Here is a 12,248-nt window from a genome sequence, read left to right on the forward strand (position 1 = left end):
TTATTGATTAACATGAAAACATTTAATATAGTTGTATAATTATTACAAGTTAAAAATAAAAAAAGTACATCTAATTTTTTTATGATTTTGAGAGAAAAACTGATTGTTTTAAAATACATAAAATAATTAAAAGTATTTTATAATAAGAATAAGAGAATATTTTCTAAAAGTTAAAGCACAGCTTCCTAAATTTAGAACTATTATTTTTACCTCTTTTAATTCATCAGATGCGTACATTTTATGGCATAGTGGGAAACTAGTAATGCGTATCTTGGCTCTACGGCATGCAATCGTTTCCATGTCCAAATTTGTACAATATAGACATTAACTCGATCACGTTTTACAAATTAAACGCAAGGCCTGCAAAGATAAACAATTCAATTCAGCATGGTCTGAGGAAAATAGAAACGTCCACCCCATCGAGAAGGAGAAGCAAGATCGACCTCATTTCTTGGGATATAAATGCAGGCATGATTAGGTACGCGTAGTCGTCTTTCCATGTGTGTGAAGATGACGGAATTAAAGTTGTAATGACTGACAACGGTCCACTAGACAGTCACTGTTCAAGTGCGTTACGTATTGATGATCGTGATTTGATGACATCCTGCTGGCCAAAAAAAAAAAAATGCATGATATCCTCAGGTCGACAAGACTGGATTGAAAAACGTTAGGCCTGTACATAATTACGTATATTTACAACCTCTACGTTCCGCACAACGGGGGTGACGAGAAAATAATAATATTAACAATGGCCACCAAAGATTTATACATGATTCATCCAATCCAGTTCTAGAATATCTCCCCTGGCTTCAAGAAGTTATAATATTCAACTTGGCTCATCTCTCCACCATTCACCGGATCAAACTGGCATCGATAGAAGCTGCATTGAAAATCCAATAAATTGCATCAAAATTTATTCCGAAACTTGATAAATAGTTTAACATTACACGATTCATATAACTTAAGACAACCATGAGTCTTTGAGCCGTGCGAGATTGACATCAGACACTACATTTTAGTCGTCAAGTTAAGAAACTGAAGATATACTTTTGCATGCTTTCTAGTTAATGAAGCAGACTTTGAACAATATGCCCAAAAATAATATGACAAAAGTAGAGGTCACACAATTCCCCTTCACCCAAGCCAACATCCTATAACAAGTCACAGCTTAATTCAGCTTTTTTCTGTTGTAAGAGATACCCCTTGGCTAAAAACTAAATTATAAGCATTGATTAATCTGAACGGGCAATGTGCAGGGGTAGACGAGAAGCCAGTTTTGAAGTTTTACTTCACAAACCATATTTCTATTTTTTTGACATAGCAACACAAACCATATTTCTAATATGATATTCTAGTCAATGAGTCTAATATATCTAAGAAACAAAATTTATTTCTCAAATACCTTCCATCCATCCCAAGTATTACGATTGTGTTCTTCTGATGGCCAAAGGCAACAATATATTGCAAACCTTCATGCAAGCGAAACTGCGCCACAGACCATTCTGAGCTAAAATACTTGGGCAGAACACCTGTAAACTCAGAATTGAGAGAATGTATGCATATCACTTTTACATCATTTGTTAATTGTAATAACCAAATAATGCACCCAATATCATCCTTGACAAAAGCATAATTATTCATTGTGTACAAGTGAACAAACCTTTTATAAAAGAAAGAGATGAAACTGCTGATGGGTTAGCAGGATTAGTTTCCGATGCACTCTGCACTCTCTCATGCCCCAATAGTCCTGAATCAACCTTCAAGTTGAAGACATGAACAGTTCCTTTGTCACTTGAGACAGCTAGCCACTGTGCAGTAGCAGAAAAGGCAAGGCTATATATCTCTGCTCGATCTGCACCCCTCCTTACCTGAAAATGCCATCCAACTAATTTAGAAACACCATCCAAAATAATTACTTAGACAACCTACCAGAAGCCTCCTCAAGACACAGCACAGTTATTAGCAGGATATGAACAATAACCGTATTTAAAAATGCACACACACACACACACAGACACCCACACATTTGAAGAATGGAGCTTGAAAAGATCAAGTCCCAGAAAGAAGTCAATCAAAATTACAAAAATAGCACTAGGAAAGTGCATGCGCAGAAGTGTATTGATGCCTTTTTACCACAATATTACATTAAATAAATATTTTTTTTAATATAGTATTGTGGTCAAAAAGCCCAAGCTCAGTTAGTGCCAATGCATGGCTGATTAGTTTACACTTCATAGCATTATTTATATAAATATACTACATAGAATACAACAACAACCACCACCACCTTACTCCTTATGTCACTGTGCTCTGTCCGAGACCAATTCTAGCAACAAGCCTTAATGAGAGAGCTCAATTAATGACTTCTTTAAGTGTCCTAACTGCACTACATAGAATAATCATATTGATATAAATACTTATATACTGCCTCATCCATGGTCTGCCATGGATTATCACAATTGCACCATATTGACCCCATGGCTAGCCTACAATACAATCCATATTTCTAGATAAGGCTGCTAAACCTTCAAATTACCACTCCAATTGTGATCATCCAATTAATTCAGTTGGCAAGCCAATTCTTGGAACTATCTCCAATATCAGAAGTCACAGTTCAACTGTTTAAGTTAAACAGTCAGTCCCGTCACATGGCAAGTTAGCAACAAGTAACAACAAATGAGATATAAATCTAAAAATGACAGGGACAAGAGGATAAAAACTATGAAAATTTACTCATTTTGACAGCTCAACAGTTAACCAATCAACATTCTGAAATTTACAATATATATGCATGAGCCATATGCATAAAATCTTTCCCTTTCAATGACATGGCACATGCTGTTCCAGAAGTTCATGTACATGATGGAGAGTGCATGGAACACATGACAATGGTATGAGTTCATGTTGGGTTCAGTATGACCCGAAACAAAAATGGTGAGTTATAACTTATAACACATGCTGTACGCACATGTTAGGCATGATGCAACCCTGAATACACTTTTATGTCACATGATAGCTAAAGTTTCGTCACAGCATCAACTCTATATCAGTGTGACAGTTACTGTGCTTCCTAGATGCATATTGACAATATTAATAGGCCAAACAAAAGCAAGTAGGAATATATGGTTAAAAACTCTTAGACTCCTCCAAAGAGAGATAAATTTCAAATCCAGTATACTGACTTTTGTTTCGGGTAAAATCCCGGCGGCCTGCATTTATTTTCGCAGCCACAAAGTATCTACTTTCAACAAGTTAGTAGGTCTCTAGCGCATTTCCTATATGCATCAACATCTGTGAACCTGTGAATTTCTTCGGAAAATATTCACCTCAGATGCGCATGCATGACTCATTAGCCCTAAACAAAAAGCACTGTGTAATTTTTTCACAGCTTCATAGCATATTTACACACGCACATCTACAAAAGTACGATTACAGACATGCATGTCGGAAAACAAGCTTTAGATAATCCAATAAAGCTACCTCTTGGAGCAACGAACCGTCCAATGTATTGAAAATCCTGACCAGAGTTCCCTTGCTGCTCGCAGTGGCAAGCAACCGCCCGTCCTGCGAAAGCGCGAAGCAAGCTATTCTAGAATCGTGCGCCATTATAAACTTGGTCCGCTTTGAGGCGTAATGCTCGACCCTCACCTGACCCTTCTGCAACCCTGGACAGACTAACACCATTGTCCCTGAAACATGTGAAACCTCACAAAGTCCCTTTGGATTCGCCGTTGTCTCAATTTGGTGCAACACTTTAAGATCTGCGAAATTATATACGAATATCTTATGCACCAGAACCACCACAATTCGATCCCTTCTAAGACGAACCCCTTTGACCTCGGATCGAAACGATAGCTCGCCAATGCACCGGGACTGATGATCATCCCAAATCATGACTTTGTTATTTGGGTAAATAGGGTCAGCTCCGCCACCGACAAAGGCAAGTATGTTGCAACGAAACAACATCTGAACTAAACCTATTCCACCACCTGCACCAAAGTCCCGCCGAAAGATCTCGCGGAATGGATCGCAATTGTAGATCCGGAAGCCACGGTCCGTGCCCGCGGCAAAGCAGCCGGAATCCTGATTGAAGGAAATATGGAGGAGGGTCGGAATTCGGGTGGAATCTGGATTCATCACGCGGTTGGGAGAAGTAGGGTTTGGGGCGGGAGGAGAAAGAGTGCCTGGAGGAGTTTCATCAGGCTCGGATTCGGTGGCCACAAGGGTTTGTGGAGCGTGTGCCATCAGGGTGAGAAGAATTCCTTGGATTAATTATGGAGACGCGAAGGATGAACTGCACAAGATAAAATAAACTTGGATTGGGAGGAATATGATGATGGCAAGGAAGTTCCTCCCAGATGGACGCCCCAATGTAACCAAGCAACTAGCCCAGGAATATTTCCCTCTTATCTGTCGTCCTTGCCCTTCAAAACGGTTCGTCGTTTTCTCCAACGACAGATGGGAGAATAATCCGAACAACGAAGGAGGGAGGAAATTTAATGCTGGGACCATGGAAACGTTACCTTTGTTTCATTGCGTACAAGGAATGCTATGCGCCATGATAATATACTCTCTTTGAATAGAAGCTGAAAAGAAAGAAATATACTGTGTGACTTGCAGCAAACATGTCACTGGTGCCTCCTAAAGCGACCTTAAAAATCGATAGATCGTAATCGCAAGAATTTGGAGACGGTCATGGCAGTTAAAAATTTGCGAGAGGCGTACAAGTTCAAAAAACGAACAAAACTGATTGAAATAAATCAAATTATCAAATTAAACAAAACTAACTTGTACTGTAAGTTTTGGTTTGGTCTTCTCATCATCTCAAAAATCAAAATCAATTTGTCTGCTTGGGTTTTTCATTTGCTTCAATTCGAACCGAACCGAACCTCACCTCACGGCTCACGCCTTGTATTTTTAATTTTTAGCCCACACAATATTTTCAATATGAAGCCCAAATCCAAGTTTTTCCGAACTTTGCCAGGTTCATTGCAGCAAAGCTGTTTCAAGAGCATTTTGAAAAGTTATCCCAAAAAAAAAAAAACTTTGAAATTAGTCGGCGTCTTCCCCATGGCAGTAAGGCACAACATTCCCTCAAGATTAATGAAATAATTTTTGAAAGCTGATTTCCGGAGAACGGACGAACTGACGAAGAAATGCTCTTCTCATGCCAAACACATTGGATTCTACTGCTTGTTTCTTTCCCTTTTAATAAACAACTACAAAACGAAAATGTGAAACCATTAGTCCAGCACTACTAGAAAAACTATCACAGGATATCGCAATATGTCATACTCAAGCGTAACGCATCAAGACCAGAAACCACGGCGAAGGGAGGGCCCCAAAGAGCATGGGGACATGTAAGAAAATTAAGTAGGAAAAAATGGCAAGGCAGCAGAAAGCAAACAAGATCTCACTGTCATGCTGAATACGTTTACACTGTTGAGCCCAAAAGGCTTAAATAAGCCACACTCTTGAACAGCTCGCTCTTGGCCCCAAATATAGGAACCCCGCATCCTTAGCCATGATTGTATTTGTCGCATTTCCCCTTGCCAGGGCAATTCATCCCCAATCAAACTCGCTCGTATTTATCTTCAATTATGTGTACCGTTGAATATAGTGCCATTTTTATCAAAGTGGATGATAAGGCACATAGCCTAATAAACCAGTCAAGCTGGTCACAACATCGTTGCACCTAGTCAAGAGGCTTATCATCTGCTGTGATATATCAACTGTGTTTGCAGTAACTGATGCAGTTGCGTTAATAATATTGGAAGTATTTCTGGGTGCCATTTCAGAATTATGCAAATTATGTTGGGGGACTTTCGTATACTGAGTAGGAAAGGGAGGAATAGGCAACGGTGGTTGAGTAATGAACTTTTGAACGTTCTTACTATTAAAATCCATTGCAACAGACGAAGGCGCACCACCATCGGCCAAACTAGCACTGTTGAAGTTGTTCCTACTACTCAACGTTAATTGCTCCCCCCTACTATTTTCTTCCCCGCCTAACATGAATTTTACACGTGGTGTCCCTTTATTACTACCTCCATTACCAGTTACCTGGCCAGACTCATCACCAGAGGATTTCTTCAGACAAGATTTAAGCTGGATCGTTGGCTGTGGAAGAGGTTGCTGAGATGACACTGAAGTTTGTCTCTGAACCACCGCAGGATCCTTGGCACGAGGAGTCAAAATAGTGCTATCATCTCCTCCCCTCACTTTGGCAACTTCAGAGTCATCCGCTGCAGAATCCCCTAATTTTCGGAGGTGGCACCTTACAGCCACATTGCCAAACAAGGAATTGTTGCCTACAGCATATTTATATGCAGCTTGAGCATCATTCTTTCGCAAGAACACAACACGACATGTTGAAGTTGTCCAAAACACACGGAGCCCTGATTGATCTATGGGCCCAAAACGAGCAAACCTTGCCTTCAGCTCTGCAACAGATGGAAGTGAAGTTTGGGGCGGAAACTTGATCACCAGCATGGTGGGTTCAATGGCCTTAGGCGAAGATTCCACTTTCTTCTTGATTAGATCTGGTTTCACTAACTTGGGTGCAGTAGAAACCAAGGACTCTTTGCCCTCTCCTCGCCGGGCTTCAGAAGTTTTCTGACTGACCACCTTTTTCTCTGCTGCCAGAGCCTTAATTTCCTTGATTTTCTTTAATCTCTTTGCAGCAATTTCTTCTTGGCGATCTGATGGGGTCCTTTTCCGCCCAGCTTTTGTTGGATCATCTTGTCGAACATGTTTTACAGGTTTTACAAGTGGCGAAGCTCTGACATGATCATCAAGAGGGCTATCAGGTTTTACAACTGGTGAAGCATGGCGAATGTCAAGAGATTCATTATCTGATGGAGGTGCCAAAACCAAGCTTTTCTGATAAACAAGAGACCTGAACCGCAGAAAAAACCGTCTAACAATTGCAGGTGTCCTTCTTTCAACACCATGAAAAGGATCTAAGGCAAGAGCTTGCAGATCGCTCAAAAGTTGGGGTAATTCATAATTAACTTCACCTCTGCCGTCTGAAGGAAGCAAATTATTGACACTAACATCCATCTGTGCTTGTCCTGCCTGAACTTCCTCCCTAGGAACCAACCCAACAGAAACTGGTTTTCCTATCAGTTTTCCAGATGGAGGTACAACTTTTCCAGACATTGCAAGTTTCTCTAGATGATCAGAGGTTGTTCCTAAACTTGGGTCTTTTTTCTTTTTCTTTTTCTTTTTCTCCCCAATAGCAGAATGCTCAGAGTTCAAGTCATCTGAAGGTCGCTTATGGCCTTTTACCTTCTTCAACATACCATCATCATTGACCGTGGGATGCTTTTTTTCAGTTGGCAGAGTCTCCTTAACTTGACTTGGGCCATTGCCTGCTTCAGCAGCAGTCTTAATTTCCTGCTCTGATGGCTGAAATTCATCAGGTGGTCCTAAGAGATTTACATTCCCTTCATGTTTAACATTGAGGGAAATTTCACCTACCAAATGAGAAGGCTCAGATGCCTCGCTAATGAGGCTTGACACTACAGTCTCTGTAGAAAAATCCAACGCACCCCTGCTTTTACTTACAACGTCCTTCTCAAAACTCCTGACCATTTCTTGAGAAAGCTCGTCCTTTCCCTTCTCAAGACTTGGCTTTGCATCTGCATATACAGATTGGGATGTGAGATCATTGCCAAGTTGAGCCTGATCTGTCACAGCTTCTTTAAGATCTAAAGTTGAATTTGCACCACCCTGGCAAATGAACCCTGTGATTTCATGTTTGTCCAAAATTTGAGGTGCTGCAGACACAGGGGGAGCCCTTTTCTGAAATACATAATGGCCAGCTGCATCAGGTGCCTCCTCTTTGTAAGCTAACTGAACAGAGTTCGCAGGCTCATCTCTCCGCTTAAAAAGGTATCTATCCTTCTTTGAATTGTCCTTAACTTTCCCAGATTTTGCAGAATTCCTTCCCCCACCCAAAGTTTCAGCCATCACCAATGGACCACTCAAAGGCGCTGGAGAACACAACAAAAAACAATTAAGAGAAAGCATTCACATGAGGTTAAAAAAGGAATCTGAATGCGTTAAAATGACCAGATTAAACAATGGTTGTTGCTAAATTGACCATGGCATGCTAATACTGTGTAATTATAAAATTCAATTCAACCATAAGTTGTGCAGATATGAAAACTTGCATATTATTGATTACTCTACTGCTTATCTACACAGATTAAGTAACTTTGCAGATGCACATATAACTGGTAGTTAAAGCTATTGAAATACAATGTTATTTGGAGACGTAGCTAGAGAAATATGTCAGTCATCCGGTTAGTGTAAAGCATGAAGCTGGGAGAGAGACAGATTCCATTCCATTTCTCTTGTCAATAAAATAATTCTTCTTACTGGTGCATATCCTTTATTGAAGCGACAGAAGTAGTCTCAGATACTGGTTCTGTGGTTCAGAAAAAGTTGTAAGCAATGAGGTAATAATCACCTCAGCCTCCCCCATGGCATCAGTTACCACATTGGTTCAGTAAAAGCCCTAGGGGAAGTAATTAAATATCATCAACAGTTTGCACCTCAATTCTTCCTTAGCTACGCTACAGGATCCCTATTCTATACCTAGGTGGATTCGGCCTTGCTTTATCAGACTGCACTCCTCTTCCTAGTTCCCTGATTAGTAAGTACGGTAAGGTAAAACTCCCAGATAGGAACACAAATTCTTCTCCTGAGCAGTGAAAAAGTCAGGAAGGCACGACGCTACCAGCTAAGAAATGAAAGCAGCAAACAGAGCTGGTGTCACCCAGTCACCCACTCTTAGAGTTGTTTAGGAAAGTCCCCTTGCCCCATTGCCCGGGTTCTTCCATACCGCTAAAGTCTTTCAAATCAAACAAGGCCTCTTCCAAACTAAAATAATTGCTGAAAAATGCCATCATTATCATTCAACGTAGGAAAGGATGCCAAAAAACAGAGCGTCATCTTGTAATTCAACTCTCCAGAATCATTAAATGTGAAACAAAGACTAGGAATAATACAACAACAACAACAAGCCTTTATCCCACTAGGTGGGGTCGGCTACATGGATTGCAAGACGCCATTGTGCTCTATCAAAAGACTAGGAATAATATGTGGTGTAAAATAAAATTGGAAAACGAGGAAGAGCATATACCTTTAGGAGGCTCCCTCATAGGTTGATTTCGTGGATTAACCTGAGAATGAGGAGGCCGCTGTGGCTGCACTCCAAAAGCCTGCGCATATGTCTCATCATATTGCTCAAACACTGCCCTTCGATAGGCAAAAGCTGTAGCCCTGTTCTTAATAAAGTTCATGCTTCCTTGGTCGCCACCAAGGGGAGCCAACGCCAGTTGCTTTACAAAAGCAAGAGTTTCAAGAGGCTTAAAATTATTTCTTGCCCTCCTGATCTGACTATCAGAATAGACCCCCCCTGGTTCATAGTCCTGCACGTCGACAGAAAAGTACCCTTGAACATTTGTGAGACGGAAATTGTTAGCGTTCCTGCATTTACAAGCGAAGGCCAGGCCACATCTCCTGCTTGCTTCATCAACTGCCTCTTCCACGGCCTTTAAAAATGTTCTCGATTGTATCTGCTGTGATTTCTCAGCAAAATTTGAATCAAATGGGATAAGCTCAGCTGGCTCAAACCAACCATAACTGCTATCACCAAAGAAAGCCACCAATACATGGCCTTCTCTCTTCGATCGACGTACTAGAAGAGACGCAAAAGCTTCATTATATATGTGTCCCGGCCACCAAGGGTGGGATTTCACTTTTCCCCACACCATATCACCCACTTCAAAACCATATCCTAGACCCCTAGACACTCCAGCTTTCACTCCGCCATTTCTTTCAGCAGCAACGTAATCATCAAACTCAGATAACAGAGATTTGCTCTCGGAACCAATAAACCTCTCTGCATCTGCTTGCCTGCTGTTAATATGCTCTTCTCGATCATGCCGGGCGTGAGAGCAATCAGTGTAATTCTTAAATTGCTCATTCTGAGCCTCGCGTCCAGTGAGAGAATCGTCAAACCGATCAACAGTTGATGCAACATGCTTAACCGCAGAGACCATGGATCCCCCATCACCACCATCTGTGCGAACCCTAACCCTAAACTTTTCCATCGAACTGACAGCTGGCTTCTCAGATTTCACATTTCGCGAAGGCCTATTATCGCCATCGCTAGCCGAAGCTCCCGAGCCGAGCTCGAACGAAGGATTCCGAACTTGGTCGGCGGCTTGAAGGTTCGAAGACCTCTCGTTGGGATTACCAGCACCGATTTCATGAACACCGTCATTCTCTACAGAATCTTCTAAGGCATCTGATCTTCTCTCGAGTTTATCATTATCGTTCATCACTGATATCAGATGCAAAAAAAATCGAAACCCTACCAACTTAAAATATACGAGTCAGACCACAGAAAGCATGCCTTCCTACGGCCTTCACGCCATAAACCAAATCCGAAAATCCCCCCGGAGAGAAAGTAGGCGCAGGGTTATCTCGATTGATTTCAAACCCTAATTCGCTAAAATCACCTGAATATGAGAATAGGATAGGGTGGAAACAACGCCTTTGGGCTTAGCGAGTGCAATAAATGCCGGGTTCCTTTGGTCATTTTCCATTTTTCATTTTTCATTTTTCATTTTTCATTCGTGAAAACCCGACGTATTGGTCCGCGGTCCAGGATCGGGTTGATGGACTCTCGGCGCTCATTCGGCCACTCCAACTTCCACTAGTTGTACCTTGCATCGGAACAGCGAATTTCCAAGTCCCTCTCTATCAAGGGAGTATCATATCACCATATTTTTTTACTATAGGTGTCAGTAAAGCTTAATAAAGAAGGATTGACTTCTGGCCAAAAAAAAAATAATAAAAAAATTAATGGTCTCCCACTTATTTTGTAATGAATGACCTAATTTTGTTTGTGAAGGCTTCTAAAAATCAAGTTGAAGTTATTAATTGATATGTGAAGAAGTTTTGTGAATCTTTGAGGCAAAAAATGGATAGAAGTGAGACAAAGGTGTGCTATTCTGGGAATGTGCATTTTAATAAAGCTTTGGATTTGAGTCAACTCCTTCAAGTGGCCATTACAGGAGATCTATGAAAATACATGAAGATTACACTCATTCACAAGAGACCTTCATTTTAACTCTTATCTCTAGTTTTAGAAAAAGCAAGAGGCTGACTTTCTAGTTGAAATAGGAATTATTTGAATATTGCTAGGCGTGTGACGTCGTAAAAATTAACCTTCTATTTAATTAGACTAATCAAGAACAATTGAGCAAATTAATGCGGTAATTAGTGTGTAAATGTTTAGAGAGCAATAACGAGCCTGTTTAGTTGTGGTTTCAATCCTAGATTTAAATTTGGGGCATTGTCAAATAGCCTGGACCTTAAAAGGGATAAAAACAAGGAATATTGGCTTGGTGCCATATGCCACAACATGTGCATTGGATGCTATGATGCACAAGTCTTAGAAATGTGAAGCTCAGCTCTTTGTACCACATGTTATGGCAAGTGTGGCATGCACCACAATGTATAGTCAATTTCTGGCTAAAAAAAATAAGAGCTTTGTCAAATTGAAAAACAAAAGAAGAAAATATAAGGGAGGGCAACGAGAGGCATTCTTCTCTGCTAAGGCACGACATTTTTGACACTTTAAGGAGGATTTGGACTTCATACCATTTTCAATCTATAGTTTGTTATTGAAAGATGATTTTCAATTTGCAAAGTTTATGAGCTTGAATTCATTAACAACCTCATGCCTCGTCAACCACTGTGTCACCTACTATCTTATGCATAACCTCGCTACATGTGTGACAACTCATAACATGTCACTATCCACCTTACGCCATGTTACTTGCTCCTTACCATATCACATATTTATCATGCTTATGTCAAAGCTAAGATTTAAACTTTTGACCTCATACCATCAAAGCTTTATGATTTTATTCTCTACTAGTTGAACTAAAAGGGACATGCAGTCATTATATGAAAAGTTAAATATATATTATTTAACTGCATAGATATATCAAATAATATAGTATAAAAATACACACATATATACATATTAAATTTTATTTTCAATTATTAATATGTTAAAAATATTTAAATTTTTTATAATTTTTTATATTATTCATTATATTATATTTTTAATAAAATATTATTTTATTAATGAAAGTAAAACTAAAATAAAGAAAATATTAAATACTAAATAATTTTATTATGAATATTTAGTTAATTTTTAA

At 39.9% G+C, this 12,248-nt stretch overlaps 2 protein-coding genes across 3 annotated transcripts; both read right to left on the reverse strand.

Annotated features, from left to right (window-relative positions):
• Window positions 1-186: 186 nt before the first annotated feature.
• Window positions 187-5,015, reverse strand: LOC129306070 (autophagy-related protein 18a-like). 2 transcript variants are annotated; one of them, XR_008592118.1, is made up of 5 exons: window positions 3,481-5,015; window positions 1,661-1,868; window positions 1,403-1,529; window positions 701-880; window positions 187-604 (listed from the first exon to the last, which is right to left on the reverse strand). XR_008592118.1 is itself a non-coding variant. In XM_054946407.1 (4 exons), exons 1-4 carry the CDS (start codon window positions 4,243-4,245, stop codon window positions 790-792), a joined length of 1,191 nt encoding a protein of 396 aa, XP_054802382.1. In that variant the 5' UTR covers window positions 4,246-5,015; the 3' UTR covers window positions 658-789. The 2 variants fall into 2 exon arrangements, 1 of the variants encoding a protein (XP_054802382.1); XM_054946407.1 differs by lacking the exon at window positions 187-604 and having other exon boundaries at window positions 658-880.
• A 147-nt stretch (window positions 5,016-5,162) lies between these two features.
• On the reverse strand, window positions 5,163-10,568 carry LOC129306068 (PWWP domain-containing protein 1-like). The gene is made up of 2 exons (XM_054946405.1): window positions 9,152-10,568; window positions 5,163-7,997 (listed from the first exon to the last, which is right to left on the reverse strand). Exons 1-2 carry the CDS (start codon window positions 10,353-10,355, stop codon window positions 5,632-5,634), a joined length of 3,570 nt encoding a protein of 1,189 aa, XP_054802380.1. The 5' UTR covers window positions 10,356-10,568; the 3' UTR covers window positions 5,163-5,631.
• Between the last annotated feature and the right edge of the window lie 1,680 nt (window positions 10,569-12,248).

The sequence above is a fragment of the Prosopis cineraria genome, unplaced genomic scaffold, assembly GCF_029017545.1.
Source record: "Prosopis cineraria cultivar Desert tree isolate PC_DT_omini unplaced genomic scaffold, ASM2901754v1 PC3, whole genome shotgun sequence".
Lineage (NCBI taxonomy): Eukaryota > Viridiplantae > Streptophyta > Magnoliopsida > Fabales > Fabaceae > Prosopis > Prosopis cineraria.